The sequence below is a fragment of the Rissa tridactyla genome, chromosome 1 (assembly GCF_028500815.1).
Source record: "Rissa tridactyla isolate bRisTri1 chromosome 1, bRisTri1.patW.cur.20221130, whole genome shotgun sequence".
NCBI lineage: Eukaryota > Metazoa > Chordata > Aves > Charadriiformes > Laridae > Rissa > Rissa tridactyla.
The window spans coordinates 157,696,389-157,715,553 of record NC_071466.1 but is presented as its reverse complement, the minus strand read 5'-3'; the positions used below and the strand labels follow the sequence as shown (position 1 = coordinate 157,715,553).

General features: G+C 37.4%; 1 protein-coding gene across 5 annotated transcripts in view; it reads right to left on the bottom strand.

The window, feature by feature from the left end:
• The window catches only part of MYBPC1 (myosin binding protein C1), a 79,821-nt gene that overhangs the window by 47,116 nt on the left and 13,540 nt on the right, over nucleotides 1-19,165 (bottom strand). For 3 of the 5 annotated variants that reach the window (XM_054182592.1, XM_054182562.1, XM_054182576.1), the window contains exons 2-5: nucleotides 12,233-12,265; nucleotides 9,250-9,291; nucleotides 2,045-2,080; nucleotides 721-756 (exon numbers count right to left, since the gene is read on the bottom strand). In XM_054182592.1, coding sequence (XP_054038567.1) covers nucleotides 721-756; nucleotides 2,045-2,080; nucleotides 9,250-9,291; nucleotides 12,233-12,265 — 147 coding nt within the window. The remainder of the gene's footprint in view (nucleotides 1-720; nucleotides 757-2,044; nucleotides 2,081-9,249; nucleotides 9,292-12,232; nucleotides 12,266-19,165) is intronic. The other 2 variants (XM_054182568.1, XM_054182584.1) reach the window with 2 other exon arrangements.

Here is a 19,165-nt window from a genome sequence, read left to right as displayed (position 1 = left end):
GGTGTGAATAAAATGATGTGACAATGCTTAATAAATGGAAGAAGCTTACATAGAGTCATTAATTCAGTACCACATAAAATAACACCTCAACATTATCGTCACCTTTCGATATTAACATTTTCCTATTTATTAAACATACAGAACGAAACGTGGGTTTGACGCTGGCGCAGGGGGCTGGCATAGGTGGCTATGCCAGGTCAATAACCATGGTTGAAGTACCTGCTGCTCATTTTGTTCCAGAGGCTGCAAATCCTGAAACCACAAAAGTGGGTGCAGTATGCGTTACCTGCCAGGGTAGGAAGAAAGAGGTTATGACTTTGCTAAGTTTTCCCCACCGTCCTTTGAGCTGTGAGAAGAAGCCATTCTCCTACAGTCTCCTGTGTGTGGGATGCAGGTAAGCCACTGTCACCCTGTAGGCTGAGGAGGAAGGGAATAGTTGCGTATCTATCTATATAGAAATAGATATAGATAGATAGGTATGTATGTATGTGTAAAACATGGATGCGTGTCCTGTCTTGTGCAGCAGAGCCTTCTCTCACTCCTGCTTTAGCTGCTAGAAACCTATTCACTCTAAACCTAAAAGCTTTTCAACAGCTAGAGTTTGATACCGTATGAACAAATAAATTAAAATTAAATATAATCTTTAAGAAATAATGTAGTAATAATGTTTGTATTATGTAAAATTTGGCTTGTTTCAACATGTTTTTCAGGAGGTCTCACCTGAATCTTTTCTTTCCGCTGGCTTAGACATCCCATCTGAAAGGGAAGAGCAATTTAGGTGACACCAGCTCAGAGATCACAGCTTAACTGACCTCAGGTCACTGGGATTTAAAGAACATTGATTCTTCATGCAAGATGTTTAGACTAGATATTTAGGACCAGGCCCATGAGGAACTATTTGATTACCAGAAAAAGGAAGTGAACATCTGAGAAAAAAAAAATCAAAAGTCTTTCCCCCTTTTCTCTAGAAAATCTAAATTAGTTTAGCTTAATTCCCATACAGATTTCCTTTGTAGTAGTTCATATTTAGAAGGATTCTCCGAAGCTGATGCTTTCTTCATGATTTGTGTAGTTCCAGATAACAGATGAACATATGTTGTTCAATATTTATCTGAGGGGGTACTATTTTGAATTATTTAAATAGTCTATTTCTTTATCTAGGTTGAGCAAAATAAGGATAAATAGTTAAAATTTATTTTTAGGGTTTTGCAATTTAAAATGTTATTTATATATTTAGCTCTTACCAATGGGGTCCTCTACTATAAATCAATGTACTACTACTGACTTGTCAGATAGCATGCAGCCCAAAGTTAATAATGCAAATTCTTTTGGGACAAATCAAGAAAATGCAATCATTTAGGGCAGTGAAGAAAATTAAGAGCATGTTTTTCATTTGACACACTGCAAAGTGTTTTCTATTGTTCAAAATTTCTGCTTCATTCACAGCTTATTTTTCAAAAACGTGTTAAGCAAGCAATGGAGAAATTTTGCCCATGTCACATCTGTCATGATGGACCCCTGTGCTGTTGCTTTTCTTCTACTGCCGACAACCAAAGGCATTTTATCTGCCAGTTTGGCAGCAATGTGCAAAGTGCTTGGAGCAGTACATTCAAACTACCTTGTAGGTCACGTGGCCTAAGGTGAGGTGGTAGGCAATTCTGTGGACAAACCTGTTATGAAGTCATACTCCATTTGTTTTATTTGTTATTCTGGAATTTGCTCGCAAATCTAACCTTTAAAAATACACTCCACGTTTGTTGTTAGGAAAAGATTAGGGAGAGTCGTTTTCAGAACTGCTGATATTATACCTTCCAATGGCAGAAGTTCTACCAAAGACCTCCAGCCAGGACTGGAAAGAAACTTATCTGGTATGAAGGTCTTGTACTTCTGAACAGAGGTTAATTTAATGTAGGGCACTTCAAAATCTTTTTCTCTAACTAGTATGTTTTGAGTTCTGTCCAATGGTTTGTGCTCTTTCTTCATTAATAGTCAGAAGAAAAATACATACATACATACGCACACACAGCACTATCACAGTCCTAACCTGCTGGTGGAGTACTAACTGAAGTGTCATCTTCGTCTGTGAAAAGAAATACAAATAAAAAAGTACATAAAGAAACAGAAAGCACAGATGACCGTCTGCTTTAAAACAACTATGTGAAAATGTAAAACCTGCAAAAGAAAGGGAAAGAAATCATAATAGTCAGGAGCATTCACAATGGAAGCTTCAAACTGATGAAGAAAGCTTTGCGTAATTCAGTAGCTGAAATGGTAAACCTTAATGTTTCAAGCAAGTAAAAGAAAAATGAGATGTGGACTGTGATCTATTATTAAATCATGAGTTTATATGGAAGCTGCCGAGTGGTTCTGTTTGTTAGAGATGTAATCCACAGTAAATACAAAAAAGCCACAATGAAATCAAGGTCAATCACATATCTGACCTGAGGAAGATGCCATTTCTCTGATGTCCGTGTCTGCAATTAAAATGTGCACCATATATGCATTCAGCATCATTAAATCAAGATATGCAACAGTTAAAAAGTCCCCTGTATTTATACTTTGCAACTTCTTTATTAAAATGTTAATTTAAAATTCTAGGGACAAACAACCAATTTTTCCCCATATTATAAGAAAATAATTCAAAATAAGGACAGAACTGTTATCATCACACTGGATTTTCTTTTTATCACACTAAAAGTTGACCATCATCAGGTATTAAATCACTACAAGCAATTGTTTTCCAGGTGTTTTAAAATGTTTAATCTCATAGAGTACATTGAGGTATATATTTATATGAATAAAAAGCCTGAAAAAACATGAAACTGGCATTAAACCTGAAATGCTGTAATCACGATTGTTAGAAAAGCAGAATAAGGTAAAGACTATCTTTACAAGAGTCTCTTACATCTTTTTGAATTTTATCTGTTGACTAGAAACCTCAGAGATATCAGTTTTTGACAAAAATACGCAAAAAGTCTTGGTGTCTTAAAAGCCTAATAGTAAAAAAAAAAAAAAAACAAACCCAAAATTACCAACGAAGCATTTGAAAGGCGACAATAAACTAGATATATTTAGGATTTAATACATATGTAATGTAAAGAAAACATGTCTTTTATAAGATATCAGAAAATAATCTGGAGAACATTTCAAAGTGGAGGAAAAGACAGTTGAACAAGAACAACTTTGGAAAGATATTAACCCACATTTTTAAAGAGGGTTTCATTTGCTTTTTTCAGATTTTAGATTTGGGTTTCCAGAATAAAATTTAACTCTGAAGTTATCCTTCGATTTTGACCTTAAAGTTACAATTTGTCTATATTTTCTAAAGGACAAATGCAATAATTATGACAAAACCACATATAAAATACAGTTGCATTTTTATAAGCACTGGTCATATTAATATTTTATGCTTGCTTAACCACTGAAGGTTAATTGAAAGTCTGTTAATAGAATTAACTACTTAGCCATAACATTTTACTCATTCCTTTTTAATGATTCATCAAAAACTTCATTTTAAAAATCCCTTGGGAGGAGGATGTCAGTTGTAAAAGGTAGGCCTACAGGTGAAGGATTAATGTGTTACCTTACAAAAATGGTTTCTTATTCATAGAAAAAAAAAAGAAAAAGAAAAAAAAAAGAATTCATTTAGTGGAAGAGTTCTAAGAGTTCTCACCACCTGCATCATCCAATGCCATAAGCAAATGTTGATGATGTTGATTTTCAGTGAAAGCAACAATAAAGTAATAATTTAGCAATAATAAAGTAATGTCAGATGTTTTAACATATTGTACGAGCAACTAAATCAATGCAAGGCTAAGTAATTCTACTGCAAATCTTTCTCCATGTTTCAAGAAAGTATAATGTTTACTTTCACCTCTTTTTGTCAATAACGTAACCATTGTGACAGACGATGGCTTGAAGAGGTACGGAATGTGCTCTCTGGCCGGAAAAAAATAATTTAGAACAATCAGCACAAAACATTTGATGTGATGCACCCAACATGATGATTTTTGATAATCACATTATTAAAGGACTACTCAAGTTGACTTTAAACAAGAAAAACTAAAACAACAAAAAGGTGTTATTAGTTTTGCAGAGGGATTTCTGAGTTTTCTCTGCAGTAATCTATCATTTTTCAAATTAAATGTTAGCAAACAAATCAAAACAAACAAACATTTCAGAAGTATCAAAATGAAAGCAAACCCGAATGCGCTATAAATGGAAATGGAAAGAGTATGAAAAGAATACGTGCTTGTAGGATTGCTTTGACATATGGGTAATTATCAATCCATCGCTCCGTGTATCTTAGGCTTGTAGGATGAAATGAACCGACTATTGAATAAAATCATAGAATCATAGAACGGTTCAGGTTGGAAGGGACCTTAAAGTTCATCTAGCTCCAACCCCCCTGCCATGGGCAGGGACACCTCCCACTAGACCAGGTTGCTCAAAGCCCCATCCAACCTGGCCTTGAACACTTCCAGGGATGGGGCACCCACAACTTCCCTGGGAAACCTGTTCCAGTGCCTCACCACCCTCACAGTAAAGAATTTCTGCCTGATATCCAATCTAAATCTACCCTCTTTCAGTTTAACGCCGTTAAATATGAAAAATGCTTTAACAGCTGTAACCGATTTGCTTTCTATGATGAACAATTGTTTTGTGTTAGCAATAAATTCTATTTAAAAATAACAAAAATCCCCAAAATACGAGACCTGGAGATAAAACTATGATCATTAGTTCACTGTCCTTATCTTCTACGAGTAAACTTTTAATAGAATGTATTTAGCAATCTGTTGTATGACAAGAGCTAAGTATGAAGCAATCACTTCATTCAGTTGAAAATAGGTTGATAGGATGTATTACTCTATAGACATTTCTGTTCTATTCATCTGTGTCACATTTTCATTAAATAGGATATTTACATTTATTCCCTTGTGTCTAAATGAATATATTAACTGAGGCCCAGGCCTCCTGAAGTTCCATCAGGAGTAGAGTCTTCTTGTAGGAGGAAAGAGCACTCTGTATCTCAGAAGTAGATGATGTAAAAGTTTTTTACCCCAATATTAAAATTTCTGACTGCTGACACAGCAGGAGTGTAGAAAAATCTGTCAAAATATAAGTAATAAATACTGATTTATGTATGAACTGCTCACATCAAGAATGTTAGACCTTCTACTTTCCCTTGATTTGAAATCTACCACACAAAAATGGAAGCTGCTATTCTGCCATCAGTCACATTGTTGATCAAGCTAATGTTTTGCAGAAGTGTCAAAATCATATTAATTTATTAGTTTACTTTTCTCTTTTTTAGCTGTTTAAAGGAAGACTTGAAAGCCATGTGTCAATGTCTAAAGCCTGGTGCTATGGAACTGTACAGGGGAATTTTGGAATTTACTCTACTGGAGCAGCATCTCGAACTTGATTTAATCAGCTAGATCTGGTAAACTAATTAATCTTTCTTTGTTGTTGCTCCCTGCTGTCACTCACTGATGATCATGGGATGTAGCACAAGAGATATGGCAGGCATGTATATACAGGGGGGTGACCAGGGCAGAGACACGGTTTTGCCGCTGCAGGTGACTTCAGAGTGCCTTAATGTTTATCCGTGCTACTGCACACTGGAGCAGGTGTTCAGGGCTAAGGCGGGAGGTAGATAAACACCACAAAGAGCAAACCCTTGTCTTCATTGCGTATTAATAAATACGGAGTAACTCAACCAACTGGCTGGATCATTTTGTTTTATGCTGAAATTGCACAGTTTAACCCTTCTGAGACAAAGAGTTTAAAATTTAGTTGCCTTCGCTTACCCATGGGATTTTCAAAGAGTATTCAGCAGTCCCATCAAGGGGACTTGGCACTTTGGAAATTGCAGCTGAAGTACATACATGCAGCAATGGAAGTTTTAGTAGAGAGATGAATGGATATGTGAAAGCTGGAGAAATGCAAGGATGAAACGTGCAAACTTTTTAGTAGATGGTTGGATGGAACCTGGAGGAAAAGATATCAGTGAAACATGCAGAAATTTTAGTAGCTCTCTGAACGGCTGGATGGGACCTAAAAAAAGGAATGAGCAAATTGATATTAAAATTCAATTATTATTCCAGAAATTTGGAATACAATTATAACAATATTCAACATGTTTGATAATGCTAAAATTAAAAACAGAAGCAGAAGAATGTAAATTGAATGAGTATGAAATAACGTAGTAAATTTGGTAGGATTTCTGCTGAGTCACTTTTTTCTCTGAAAATGAAATAGATGATAATATATATCCTGAGATTTTTTAGTAAGTTACTTCATATATTTGTGAAACCAGAAATACTATAAAAGATTAATGTGTGTAAGAAATTTTTATTCTTACTTCTCTGAGCTACTGATTTACAGTTAAATAATCACAACATGACAAAGAATTTATCACACTGTCCTCCATTTCTTAACTTTACAGTGAACATAAAGGGACATAAATATCTAATTTCACACAGACAATAACTACTAAAAAGAAATAGAACAGTAAAACAGACACACAGATAGGTATACTTTATCTTCCTAACTGCTGCTGTTAACTTTGTCTTAGAAATGAGGTGAAAATTATGGACTACATGGTATATGTGGACTAACAAGCTTTCTTTCCTAGATGCCAGGTTCCAACACAGCCTGACCATGCTGCAGAGAGGGGCTGTCCCAGATTCCTACAGGGTCCTGTTTCTTATAAATTATCAGCAAAGAGGTCACAACTGCTAACACACGGGTATTGTAGAATCACTGTGGAATTCAGATATGAAACTTTCAGATCTCATTCCCATTCAGGAAAGTACACAAATCTGTTACTTCTGAAGCAACAGAAAGTTTTATAAATAGCTTATACAAAAACTAACCTCTAGCTGGTTCTGTCCGCATTTCCATTCAGTGAATAAATTTTTCCTAATGTCCAATCTAACCCCCCCAGGCATAACTTGAGGCCATTTCCTCTTGTCCTATCATTTGTTACTTGAGAGAAGAGACCGACCCCCACCTCTCTGCAACCTCCTTTCAGGTAGTTGTAGAGAGCCATAGTGTCTCCCCTCAGCCTCCTTTTCTCCAGGCTAAACAACCCTAGTTCCCTCATAGGACTTATTCTCCAGACCCCTCACGAGCTTCCTTGCCCTTCTCTGGACCCACTCCAGCACCTCAATGTCTTTCCTGTAGTGAGGGGCCCAAAACTGGACACAGTACTCAAGGCGGGGCCTCACCAGTGCTGAGTACAGGGGGACGATCACTGCCCTAGTCCTGCTGACCTCATTTTCTCATGTACTCATACACTCATTTTGTAGTGTAGATTTTGGAAAGATTGGAAAAATGAAAGTTTTTCCAATTTTGTGAATTACGCTCATCATTATAAAGACTTTCTTCTGGCAGACAAACGTGAAGGAATCACTCTTAGAAAATATACTTTCCCTTACTTGGTTATACTCTGCAACGAAACAGAAGCTTGTAGGAACAATTATGCTATTCCTAATTAAAAAAAATAAATACTACCGAGTGTGTGACAATGACATCTATATTGCTTTGAAGAAGTGACAGTTTCACTGGAGCATGGCGGAAGGTCATTATTTCTGCATATTGGTATTCAGACTTTCACGGGAATTCTTACTGAGGTGGCTGCTGCCACTGTGAACTGAAACTGGAAATACTTCCCATACTAGGATCTCAAACAATTTTTTTGGTAGCAAAATCCTCCTAGACAGGGTAAGCACCAAGAAAGCATTTTTTCCCTTTAGAAATACCCGTGTTCTTCACTAAATTCAAAACAGAAACACAATAATATATAAAAAGATAATAGAAGTGTTTGCTAAGATACCTACCATGTTTTCTTTTTTATTCAGTAAAATGTAGACTTGTAAGCAGTGGGGAAAACACCACTCATGTTCAGTTCAGGAACAAACATTTCTCACATATCAAAATTAAAGCAAGCAGAACTAATTGCTGGAATAGCTGGAGGCAAGACCTTCATCATTTTTCCTATCACTAGGCATGCAAATTATTCTTGAATTGTGTTTTCATTACCAAATGACGGATTTGATTACTCACACGAAATTTTGTGCGTCAAAATAATTGCTTGATGCAAAGATAGCTGGCAAAATAACATGCACTGAATCCCGGTGCAGAATTTTTATTTTCAAAAGGGTACTTGAATCACACACTCTCAGTGTTTATATTTTGAATTTGCTGAGGTAAATAGCCATGCATTCCTTTGCCAAATAAATCTGTAAGTATCAAGTATGCATCCAGGCTGTCAAAAAGGCAAGATTTTGTCTGGAAGGGACCAAAAGCCAGAACACATTTTCAAGCAAGCCATTTCTTGATTTGCCATGAAAAAGCATAACCGTGACAAATGAAAAGCAAGCATTGCATCACTTGTAAGTATATTTTGATCCGGCTTAGCCTTCTATCAGACCGAAGAAAAAAACCAGGTTATTAATTTTGAAATAAGCTGATGAGCTGTTTGAATTCTACTTTGGCAGGGAGCACAAAAAGGAGCAGATTTTGGCCCAGTTCCCTCAAAATGTGTCTTTGTAACCAGAAGAATTGCCAACAGAGCTGGAGTCTAATCTCAGCAGCAAAAAATCTGTATTAAAGATGGAGCTGTTTTTTACACGCATTGCTAGTGGAGCAGTTATGTGTTTGTTCACAGCAGACAGCCCTCAAAGACGTTTTTCAGAACTTGTAATGAGCTCGACCGCTGGGCTCCCAATGAGGACAGAAAGACGAATGTGTGATTTATTTCTTCAGACGAAAAAAATCTATTGGACTTTGCTGAAAGGTAAAATACGCGATACCAAGTTTCCATGGCAGAATAGAAACAGCTTAGAATGACATTAGGAGATTGTCCAGTTTATTTAAAGTCTACCAATGTACATAGTACCTGTGTTTTAGCAAGCTTGGTCAGCGTCAACATCTGGGCTCACATTAACATGGCTTTCTGCTCATGCAAATCACTTGAAATTTGAGCTATTAGTTAAACAGTCTATATAAATATTGTTGCTAAAGTGTCAGTCTTGTTTGCAGAATTTTTTTAAGATACTCCTAGGTATCATAATTTCCTTGTGCTGGGTAAGTCATGCAGAAAAAGGATCCAGGAAGCTTCACATCACACTTCTGAAATTTTGCACCAAAATTCTGAATTAAAGCTCAAGCAATCCAGCATTAGAACAGCATTTAGGAATGTTCTCTTTACCTCCCATTTTAAAAATATAATTGCAGACTCACCTTTACCCTTTCCCGTTCCATCCTCCTGTGGTGTTTTTTGTTCTGTGTAGGAAGTACAAGTATATTTTTGAGAGGATCTTAAAGTAAAAAGAAAAACTTACACAGCATTAAAAAATACAGCAATATGCTAGGTTCTGCTAGTAATGAAAAACCAAAATTAAACAATTATTGATATGCTTGTATATGTAATAGGCAGTTGTGATCCCACAAAGCATTTTCCAACTCTGTGTGTATCGATGCATTTTCTATGTTTTGAATGAGTCGTATAAGATTGATGTTCCTGTACCCAGTGGAAGAAAAATACTTCTTTTTTCACAAGTAGCAATTGTCAGTCTCTTGTTCTTGGGCTTATTTATTCAAGCCTTTACTATGAGTTACATATCATTGTTAATTTGAATGGAATAGGATCAGACATGAGATACTGCCAAATGTTAATGGTATCGAGAGCTCCATCACCATAATCATCAGTTTATCCTTAAGACAAAGTACACCACAAAGAGAGTGTATTGAGGGTGTTCTTAATTCTTTATCAGCGCCTTCATCATTATGATAATAATCTTTCCTAGGTTATTTGGTTTTAGCATTCTTGACCAAAGTTGCCATCTCGTCCTGTACTACAAGGAGATAAATGTGAATTATCTTTGACCTCATACATGTGAGAAAACTTGGACTGTATTTTCAAGAAGATAAAAATTTCTGTACTTTCTCTGTTTCAGTGTTTGATAGGATTCCTGTTCTCTTTGGTTTCCTATCTCATTCAACTTGCATACAAGGCCACGTAGAGACTTGTCAAATTGTATGAATAGTGCTGTCTTTGAGGTGTAAATACTCAGTATTCTATTGCCTGTGAACAATGACTTTCTGTGGCAAACTTACCTGTCAACTGCCTTATAGAACATGGGTTTGGATAAAGATCAATGGACTAGCATTATCAAGATGGAGCTAAGATAACTTTTGTGCCGTGGAGAAAATGTCTGTAAGATCTAGTCGATAGTATGATTATCCTGATTTCTTGTTCACATGTGCATAGCCATGCTAACTATGAAAATAAAACTTGAAATTTGGAAGACAAGTCCATGTTCTAGAAGCATGACAGAGTCTCAGGTGCTTCTGTCTGGATTCCCTAAGTTTCCAAGCTCCAGTTGTCAGGTTGTCCATCAATGGTCAAACCTGTTCCTTCTTAATGGGAATTTTGCTACAGTAACAGTACTTTACCACTTGGAAATGGGATTAGGAGAATTCACTGTTCTTGGCAGGTGGTAGCATGACTAAATACTGTTTGAAAACCTCATCAGGTCTAAGTATACCAACTGATGGCTTGAGACTGAGATCTAGAAGGAGCTCTTACAATGGATTCCCAAAACTTCCTGGTGTAGTTCAAGATGGTGATTCTGTCCAATAAACTATTTATATATTACGGCATCTGGATTCTTGAACAACCAGCTTCCCTCTTTGTGTGATAGCACTTGGTAATACAAGATGACACCGGGCAGAAGGAAGCTAAGAGAAATGACTGGCATGTGCAGCTTAGAAATATCCCAGTTTGGTCTGTGCCTAACCATAAAGGCCTACTGACACCCTGCTTGTTTCACGGAAGAAGTACAGGTATGGGGAAAAGGAAGGGGGTTACAGGAGTCATTCTGTATTTAATCTTGTGTACTTAAATAGAAACAAAGAAGTTGTTATTTATTTGAAAATGTTAATGGATGTTTTTAATATAATGCTTTAAAGATGCTATTGCTTTCTGTCTACAAAAAGCAGTTTCTCGTTTCAATTCTATTTAAAATTTAAGATTGATGAGGAACACGAATTGAAGTACAAAGCATATCACATAAGAACCTGACTCCGAATATTTTGAAATTAATTACCTTAATATCAGATGTACAGATTTTACGAGCGAGTAAAATACAACCATCATGAATGAAATATCAATTAACTTTCCTTAGAAACACATGCATTATGAAAGAGTTCATGCTAACATAAAAATAATATATGGGTTATTTAAACATGAAACTCCTTGTGGCAAAAGATATTGCTACCTCCAGACTTTGTCCTTTTTTAATGAAAGAGTGTATCATTTAAACAAAAATGTCTTGCATCAGTCTCATAAAATGCCAGTTTGCAAGACTGTAAGTAAATGCAAGTTTAACACCTGCGGAGTATTTATTCTGTTTGGTATTGTTGTTTACATAGCATATATATGTATTAACCAGCATCTGAGAATAGAACTCAGTTTACTCGATGCAAATCAAACACACATGGTAAAGGCTTGCCTACCTTTCCAGCTCCGACTAAAGAAAATGTAGCAGTTTTGCACAGAGCTTCAGCTTTACCTGAAGCCCTAGTCCTTATGAATGAGTTTCACTTCATGTAACTTTGGCTTCCTGGAACTTATTTGCCCGCTCTAACCTAGACAACCAGACTCCTCAGGGAAATTGCCTATACATAGACATCCAGTGACACATTAGATAGGTTATCCAGGAAAATGCTCATGACCCATCCATCATCTGCTCCACTGGTTATAGGTGGAGCGCTGTTGAACAACTTAGACAAGATACCAAATCTTCAGATGGCTAAAATTAGGTGAAATGAATCCCATGCTTGATTCTGTCAACTTTACTCACAGTGTACCTTTGAGGAGAAATGAAAGGGAATATTTTGGTAATTAGATGCTGTTCAGCATCAAGGAGACATCATAATTTAGCCACAGAAGTTAAGCAGTCGTAATTTTCTTGTATTTTGAAGAATGTTTGCATCATTATGCAAACAACAAGTCCCTCGCAAAAAAAAATTGAGTCTGAAAAATAAACATGCAGACAGAGTGAAGTGAGAATATCTTATTTGGTCAGGCTTTCTTACTTTTCTTACTGTCCTTTCACTTTCAAAGGGGCAATGAACACAAATCATATTATGGCTATGCAGTATCTAGTCTCATGCAACTGTTGTTAGTGTTACAGTGCAAATTAGCATTTTTTACACTAACCTGGAGGTGGTGGTGCACTTTCAGTTTCAGTCTCTGAAAAATGAGGAAAGAAGACAGATACTGAGCTTCAAGTAAAAACAAATATTTTTCACACATTTGGTATATGCTTGTTGAATTCAGCCACGGTTTCGATTCATTTAATATTTTAATGCAGTTCTCAATTTTTGTTTTGCTTTCACACATGCAACACATGGCATCTTCAAAGTCACACAGTCAGAGGCCTAAAACTTACGTTCTGTGAAGAGAAAGTACTGAACTTGTTTAGTCTGGAGAGGTAAAATACTCATAGAATCATAGAATCCTAGAATCATTTAGGTTGGAAAGGACCTTTAAGATGGAGTCCAACTGTTAACCCAACACTGACAAGTAAACCATGTCCCTAAGCACCACATCTACACATCTTTGAAATATCTCCAGGGATGGTGACTCAACTACTTCCCTGGGCAGCCTCGTCCAATGCTTGACAACATTTTCCATGAAGAAATTTTTCCTAATATCCAGTCTAAACCTCCCCTAGCACAACTTGAGGCCATTTCCTCTTGTCCTATGACTTGTTACTTGGGAGAAGAGACCAACCTCCACCTTGCCACAAATTCCTTTCAGGTAGTTGTAGAGAGCGATAAGGTCTCATTCCAGCATGCAGGTCATCTACCTGCATGTATTCATATTAATTTATATAGGTGGGCTCCAGTACCTTTCGGGACCTTTTGGCAATTCCAGCTTAGGACAGTTCTGGAATATCATGGAATCACAGCTGAATTTCAAGTTTGGGTTTGATTTGTTTAAGTCAATTGGTCTTGGACCTGTGCTTAAATGTATAACTTACACGTTGATATGCTTTTGTCTCATGATATCCTATGTTTAAGCAAACTTTCCATCAACTGGAATAATGTCTGATATAATTTTAATTGTGAAGTCTAATGGATCCATTATCTGAGGAGAACCACACACAGAGAATTCAGAGGCCTTTATCTCCTTTTCACCACACCATTAGATCTAGAGTTCAGTGTTCAGCGGAAGCAGAAAGTAAAAAAATCAGCTTAGCTGCTCTGCATAGGACTTACAGTAAGTTTGTTTTTTCTTTCTTTCAATCATGTTTTTTTATCTAAATCACTTCCCTTTCAGATGTGTCATACAGAAACCAGGCTTTTTATCCTATTTAAGTGTTATCCTTTTGCGATCACAAGTTCTCCAATCTAAAAACATAAGAACAAATTAACTAGATAAAATTAATTTTTAAAATGTTGAAGGAAGCTTATTTTTGACCTGAAAAAAAGCCTTAGGACTCTAGACTGGTTGAGAATAGTAATATTTATTGGAGATAGCACATGGGCTTATAGTTCAACTACTTGCAACAAGCAAAGATTTAAAAGGTTGAAATCCTTAACTGTAACTGTAGATGACTCTTACTAACCTTTGTCATGTTATGGGTATTAACCTTTGTGACCCCACCTCAGGTCATATTCAGGAAATAAAGTTTCAATTTCTGTCACACAGAAATGCTGGTAAGGCTATTCCTTTGCACTCAGGTCTAAATATAACTAAAACATACTTCTCATTCTTAATAAATCCATTTACTGTTTAAAAGGGAGGAATACTTTTAGTACAAATATAATTTTAAGCTGAGTGTGTGAATTTGATACGGTTTAGGAACTTCCAGCCATGTATGTGGATGCTATAGCAAATCTTTGTAGAGAGTCCAAAGAGGATCCCTCGCTACAGGGAAAGAGCTCCGTGCTGTACATTCTGGTCACAGCACCCATCGTACAGAGTAAACAGTCTGATAAAAATAATACAGGATACACAGACAATACTAATATAGCGTTAATAATAATAAAATAATAAAATAGCTTTCTTTAATTTCATAGTATTTTTCTTTCTGGTATAATTACTAACATACTAGGTTTTCCTTTGTGGACTAGGAAAATACGAACATTTTTCATATGAAAATATGAAAATTACATCACAAAAAGTACATCTTGGAACATATCCCCTTTACTACCATGACATTTTTTACTGCCTCCACTGAGAATAAAATAACATCTCCGTGGCATGGAAGTCTATTTCTTGCATGGAAAAGTAACAGCAGAAGATTATTGACTGTATACTTGTCTTTTTGAAATTTAATACAGGGAGTACTCTTACGAACAAAAAATCTCACCAGCTCAGCAGAAAGAGCCACAAATTTATGAAGAAAAGCTCACCAAACTAAGCACTTTCGAGGCTCAGATGAAAGGGTTGTGAGCCTTTTGAGGGATGTGCCTTGAGTTTGTCTTTTATTATGAAAGGTATTTCACGGCTTCATCACACAGTAGTGTTGGTCAGAAATCACGCATCTTTCCAGTTCTCTCTTACCTAGCAGTAGGCACAAATGTTAGCTAAAAATCTGCAGTGCAGAGCAGTCCTGAAACGCTATGATCGTAAGTCTAAACTTCATCTCATAAATGTAGATGTACAAGGAGATATTCAAAACCTGAGCAATGTCATGGGCAACCTACTCTAGTTGACCCTGTTCCTCACGGGGAGGTTGAACTAGACAATCTCCAGAGGTCCTTTCCAACCTCAGCTCTTCTACAGTTTTGTGATGGGATGATGACTGAAGCCAGACCAAGAAGTCAGCGATTTCTTTCCTAAACCATAATTCAAGGCTGTTTGGGCTATTGCTAGGAAAACTGAGGTAAGAACTGAGCTCAGGGAAGAGACCTGAAATATGGTGTGCGAGGAAAAAAGGAAGGCAGAGAGTTCCAGGCACTGGGGGTGGCAGAGACATGGGAGATACTTCAACATAATCTTTTGGCCATGTGCGACCCCTTTCATGGTCATGCTTGGCTTACAGTTCCATTCCTGAGGACAGCCAGGAAAAAACCCATTAATAGCACCGAGTAGTTTCCACCTCCCCAAAGAATGATAGCCCTCTCTGGCTGACCTCTGCAACAGGCTTGTCAGCCAGGAAAGGGCTCTGGGCGCTCAACCAGCAGCTTACGGTTGTGCTCCTTCCCTAGGAGACATGCTCCCTGGAGTCCCCAGATGCCATTCCCGACAGCCCCATTGCCTAATATGGTGCTCTATCGAGGCATTGTCAGGGGGGCTGGCGGTGGAGAAAGTGTTGCCTCCAGAAAGAACGCCTCAGCCCCCTGGGAGAAGAAGTGTTCTTCACTGGGTTGTAACCTCTTGAGCTACAGTGGAAAGAGGCTGATGAAAGTCCAATTACCACTGGATTGATACCATAGTGTCAACTGGGACTTCTACTAAGCAATTAAAGTTAACTTCTGCCTCACAGTTCCTAAGACAAAAGGGAATGGTCTCTTCTCTGCAGTTCTTTATTTAAGAAGCCAAGAATGTTGCATTTCAGTGGGTTGTGTTGTGCTAAACACAGACCTTGGGTTATTCAATGGTTGTGAAACTTGTAAAGCAGCTGGCTATATATAATTCTACAGCAAGAAAAGGAATTAACTTAGCAGTCCTTTCTACGTGGCTGCTCATAAAGGATAGTATATTAAGAAGTGAAGTTAGCAAATAAAGTGAAAGCACAACTGTCACTTAGATAACATCTCCAGAAATGCTTTCATGCCTCAGCCATGTCATGAGATGCATTCAGGATTCAGTTTGACATAGGATATGAGCACTCAGAGCCAAGACATTTTTACTTGTGATTTATAATTATACATGCATACATACACTCTTGAAAATCAGCAGGAGATGCAACTTGACCCATTACCAACAATTTTCCATCGCTGTTCCACATTTACTATGTTCAGTTTTTCAGATAAATTAAGACTTAAGGTCTCTTGCTATGCATATAGATAAGTAAGCTTTCAAAAATTCCATGAGGTTACCCATAAGCTAAAGTTATGCTTAAGAACCATGTTAAATTGGGACTATCATTATTTAAAATTTCAATTCCATTTTAGGTCTGGCTGCACTGACATCTGACCTGCAATAACCACAAGAAGCTTTGGCAGGCAACTGGCAGGGTGCTTATGTGTGGTGGCTAGTTTTCAAGGGCTCTAAATTCCCACTTCCACTGGCTTCTGTGACAGCAACAAGCATAGAAACTCCCTGACATCATATATATTACTTTTCACATTGGAGTGTAAACATAACGAGGCATGCTGACAGTTCTAAAACAGTCTCCAGGTTCTACTCCACTACTGTGCTGGTAGCAAGGTATTCTGGAGTCTTGTATTTCAGACCATTTGAGAGCTCCAAGTTATCAGCAAGCATACTGGGAAAGAGGACTGGCTGGATAACACTTATCATCTTGCGACTCTGTACTCATGACCAGATTTGTTTTGTGTAGGCTTAGGAACTCTCAGTGATATCGGAAAATGAGTAGTGGAGGGTTTGGTTTTTTTTCCTTAGGTGAAGGAAATGACCTTGAGCATTAAATCAGGGCTTGCACAAAGTCTAAAGATAGCATTTCACCATCACCAGGCTGGAACGTTCACAAGAGGGAGGAGGATACTCTCCTACACTAATTTCTCCCTGCAGTTAGGTACGGATTGGTTACGACCCAGCAAAGACTCTGGTCTGAACAGCCAAGGGATACAGGATCTCACCCAATCTGACCAGAGGGCTGACTCCCATTTACCTGAAAGGGAAACCAGGAGTATAGCTGCGTCATCATGGATACAGGTATGATATCTGTCTGTGTAACATCAGCATATTAAAGTGACTTTCATATGTCAAAGAGCACGAGAATGGTCAATGCTTTTTGTCACAAAGACGTGTCAACTTGTGTCAAATTTAAGTAGGTGGATTAAGCTTGTGGACATAGCCTTAAGGGATCAGACAAATATAACTATTACGTAGGCATTCCTAAAGTGCTGACTCTGCTAGTCAGACAAAAATAGACAAAATGCTTGTTTGAGGAGACAGCATGGCTCACCCCAGCCCTTGTGCAGTTGCAGTGTGTAGGGATTGTCCCCTGTGCGCAGCCCCTATAAGACACAAGGACTGCCATTGTGGCACATGGCTTTCTCCTGGGGTAGATGCTCCACTGAAATAGGTGAGCAGAGAAGGACCACGGATGTGGAACAGTTGCTTGACAGACCTCATGTCCAGATCATCAGCAGAGAAAAGCAGTAGAGCTTCTTCCTTTCAGTGTTACTTACATTCCCTGCAAAAAAAGTGCTCTGAAGAAGAGAAATGGCTCAAAATGGTTTGACCATTTCTTATGGGTTGCTTCACTCAAGCCAGTACAGAGTCACAGTGGCATCAGTGATACGATTAAAAGCCATAACCTCATCTTTTGGAAGACAGGAACTTGCTCAACAAACTATAGAGATTACCAGAGCATGATGGGCATTTAATTGGGAAACAATACAGTTAGCAGACCCTAGATTAAGTGAGGTGGAAGACAGAGGGCTTGATTCAAAGTCATTTGTAATCAATAAAATCGCTCTTAATGCATTCGGTTGGACTTAAATTGAAGCAAATACTATTTTTATCAATAAAGAGTGGAATGCTCAGCATTTTGCAAAACCTGAGCTCAGTCATGCGGACAAGGTCTGCCTGCCGCCTCATGAGTCTCAGTTCTCCACTGAGAGATAATCTGATTTATGTGCAACTTCTGCAGACAGTTCCCAACCTCAGTGGAACCAGGAAACTATAATACCAGCTGAAATCATTACCACTTTTATGAATATCCATGGGCATTTCATTTTCTGTGTTACATTTAAAATAACACTGGAGAAACTATTCCAAGCAAATGTCAGTCCTAGGTCCTGAGAGCAAAAGTCTTTCTAAGGGGCTGAAGTGAATAAGCAGTGGTGCTCTAAATAATTCCTATTAAAAAGGATTTTAGGAGCCGCAGGGTCTGATCAAACCATCATATGATAAATTCAGAATGTTCCCTGACTTAAGGACTAAAAAACTGAACAAACAGTTAGAACAAAATTCTAGCAATATTGAATTCTGTGGAGTCGATTAGACACCAAAGAATGGTTTATGGATCCACTTGAGGAGCTGCAGTGTAATTGGTGACTCCAGATTTTGTTTTCATTGCCATCCATAATTATGGAAGTATATAAAGCAACCATTGCTTGTTTAGTGTTTGTTTTCCTTTCACTTCACATTTTCCTAAAATGTTGCTATTAAATCAAATTTGATCACGTGTAAGCTTCCCACATCTTTCTCATTTCTTATGAGAACTTTGCTTTCATATAGGAATTAATCTCTAAAAAACACTGTAACCACAACCTTGAACAAAAGTAATTTCTTTAATAAAATGTGTGTTTATGTACCTATATTCTCCTAAGTTTGTGCAAGTAGATGGTCCGGTAAAGGACTATGTCACCCATGCATTAACCCCCCCCATATTTAATTTCTGGTAGGTAGGAAGCAGCCATCATCAGTCAGCACCCTTATCAGGTGGTGCAAGAGTTCCTTGGCAGTCTTGACGTTGAGTATGTACTGTAACTGGGAACTAGAAGTCTGCCAAGCGTTCACAGTATTTAAAATAGATAAGTAAAGCTAAAGTTGGTGGCTTTAGTCTAGTTATCAAGTTCCCATGCATTCTCAAACTTTTTTTTTAACGTACTCAGCCCACAAGGCACCAACATAGAGTAATTAAATTCCATTTGTATTTTCATTGTATCATTCTTCTCTTACTTTACATCAAAGAAAGTAATCCGTAAAAGTTAGTTCCTGAGCACTTGTACATCTAAGAGAAAAGAGTATGCGTGCTTGTATCTCACAGATCACAGACTAGTAGTGGACTACAATTTGAGGGCCACACTTAGTTGAAATTTTTTGACTAAATGTTTTTTCCATTGAGCTTTTCACAATTGCATTTTTCTAACTTATTCCATCATTTAAAAAAATTTATTTTTTAACTTCCAAGACTGAATTTTTTTGATGCCTTTAATCCTGCAAAATCTTTTAGATTAGGTTTTACTGGTTACACCATTTATATGGCAAAAGGATTTTGCT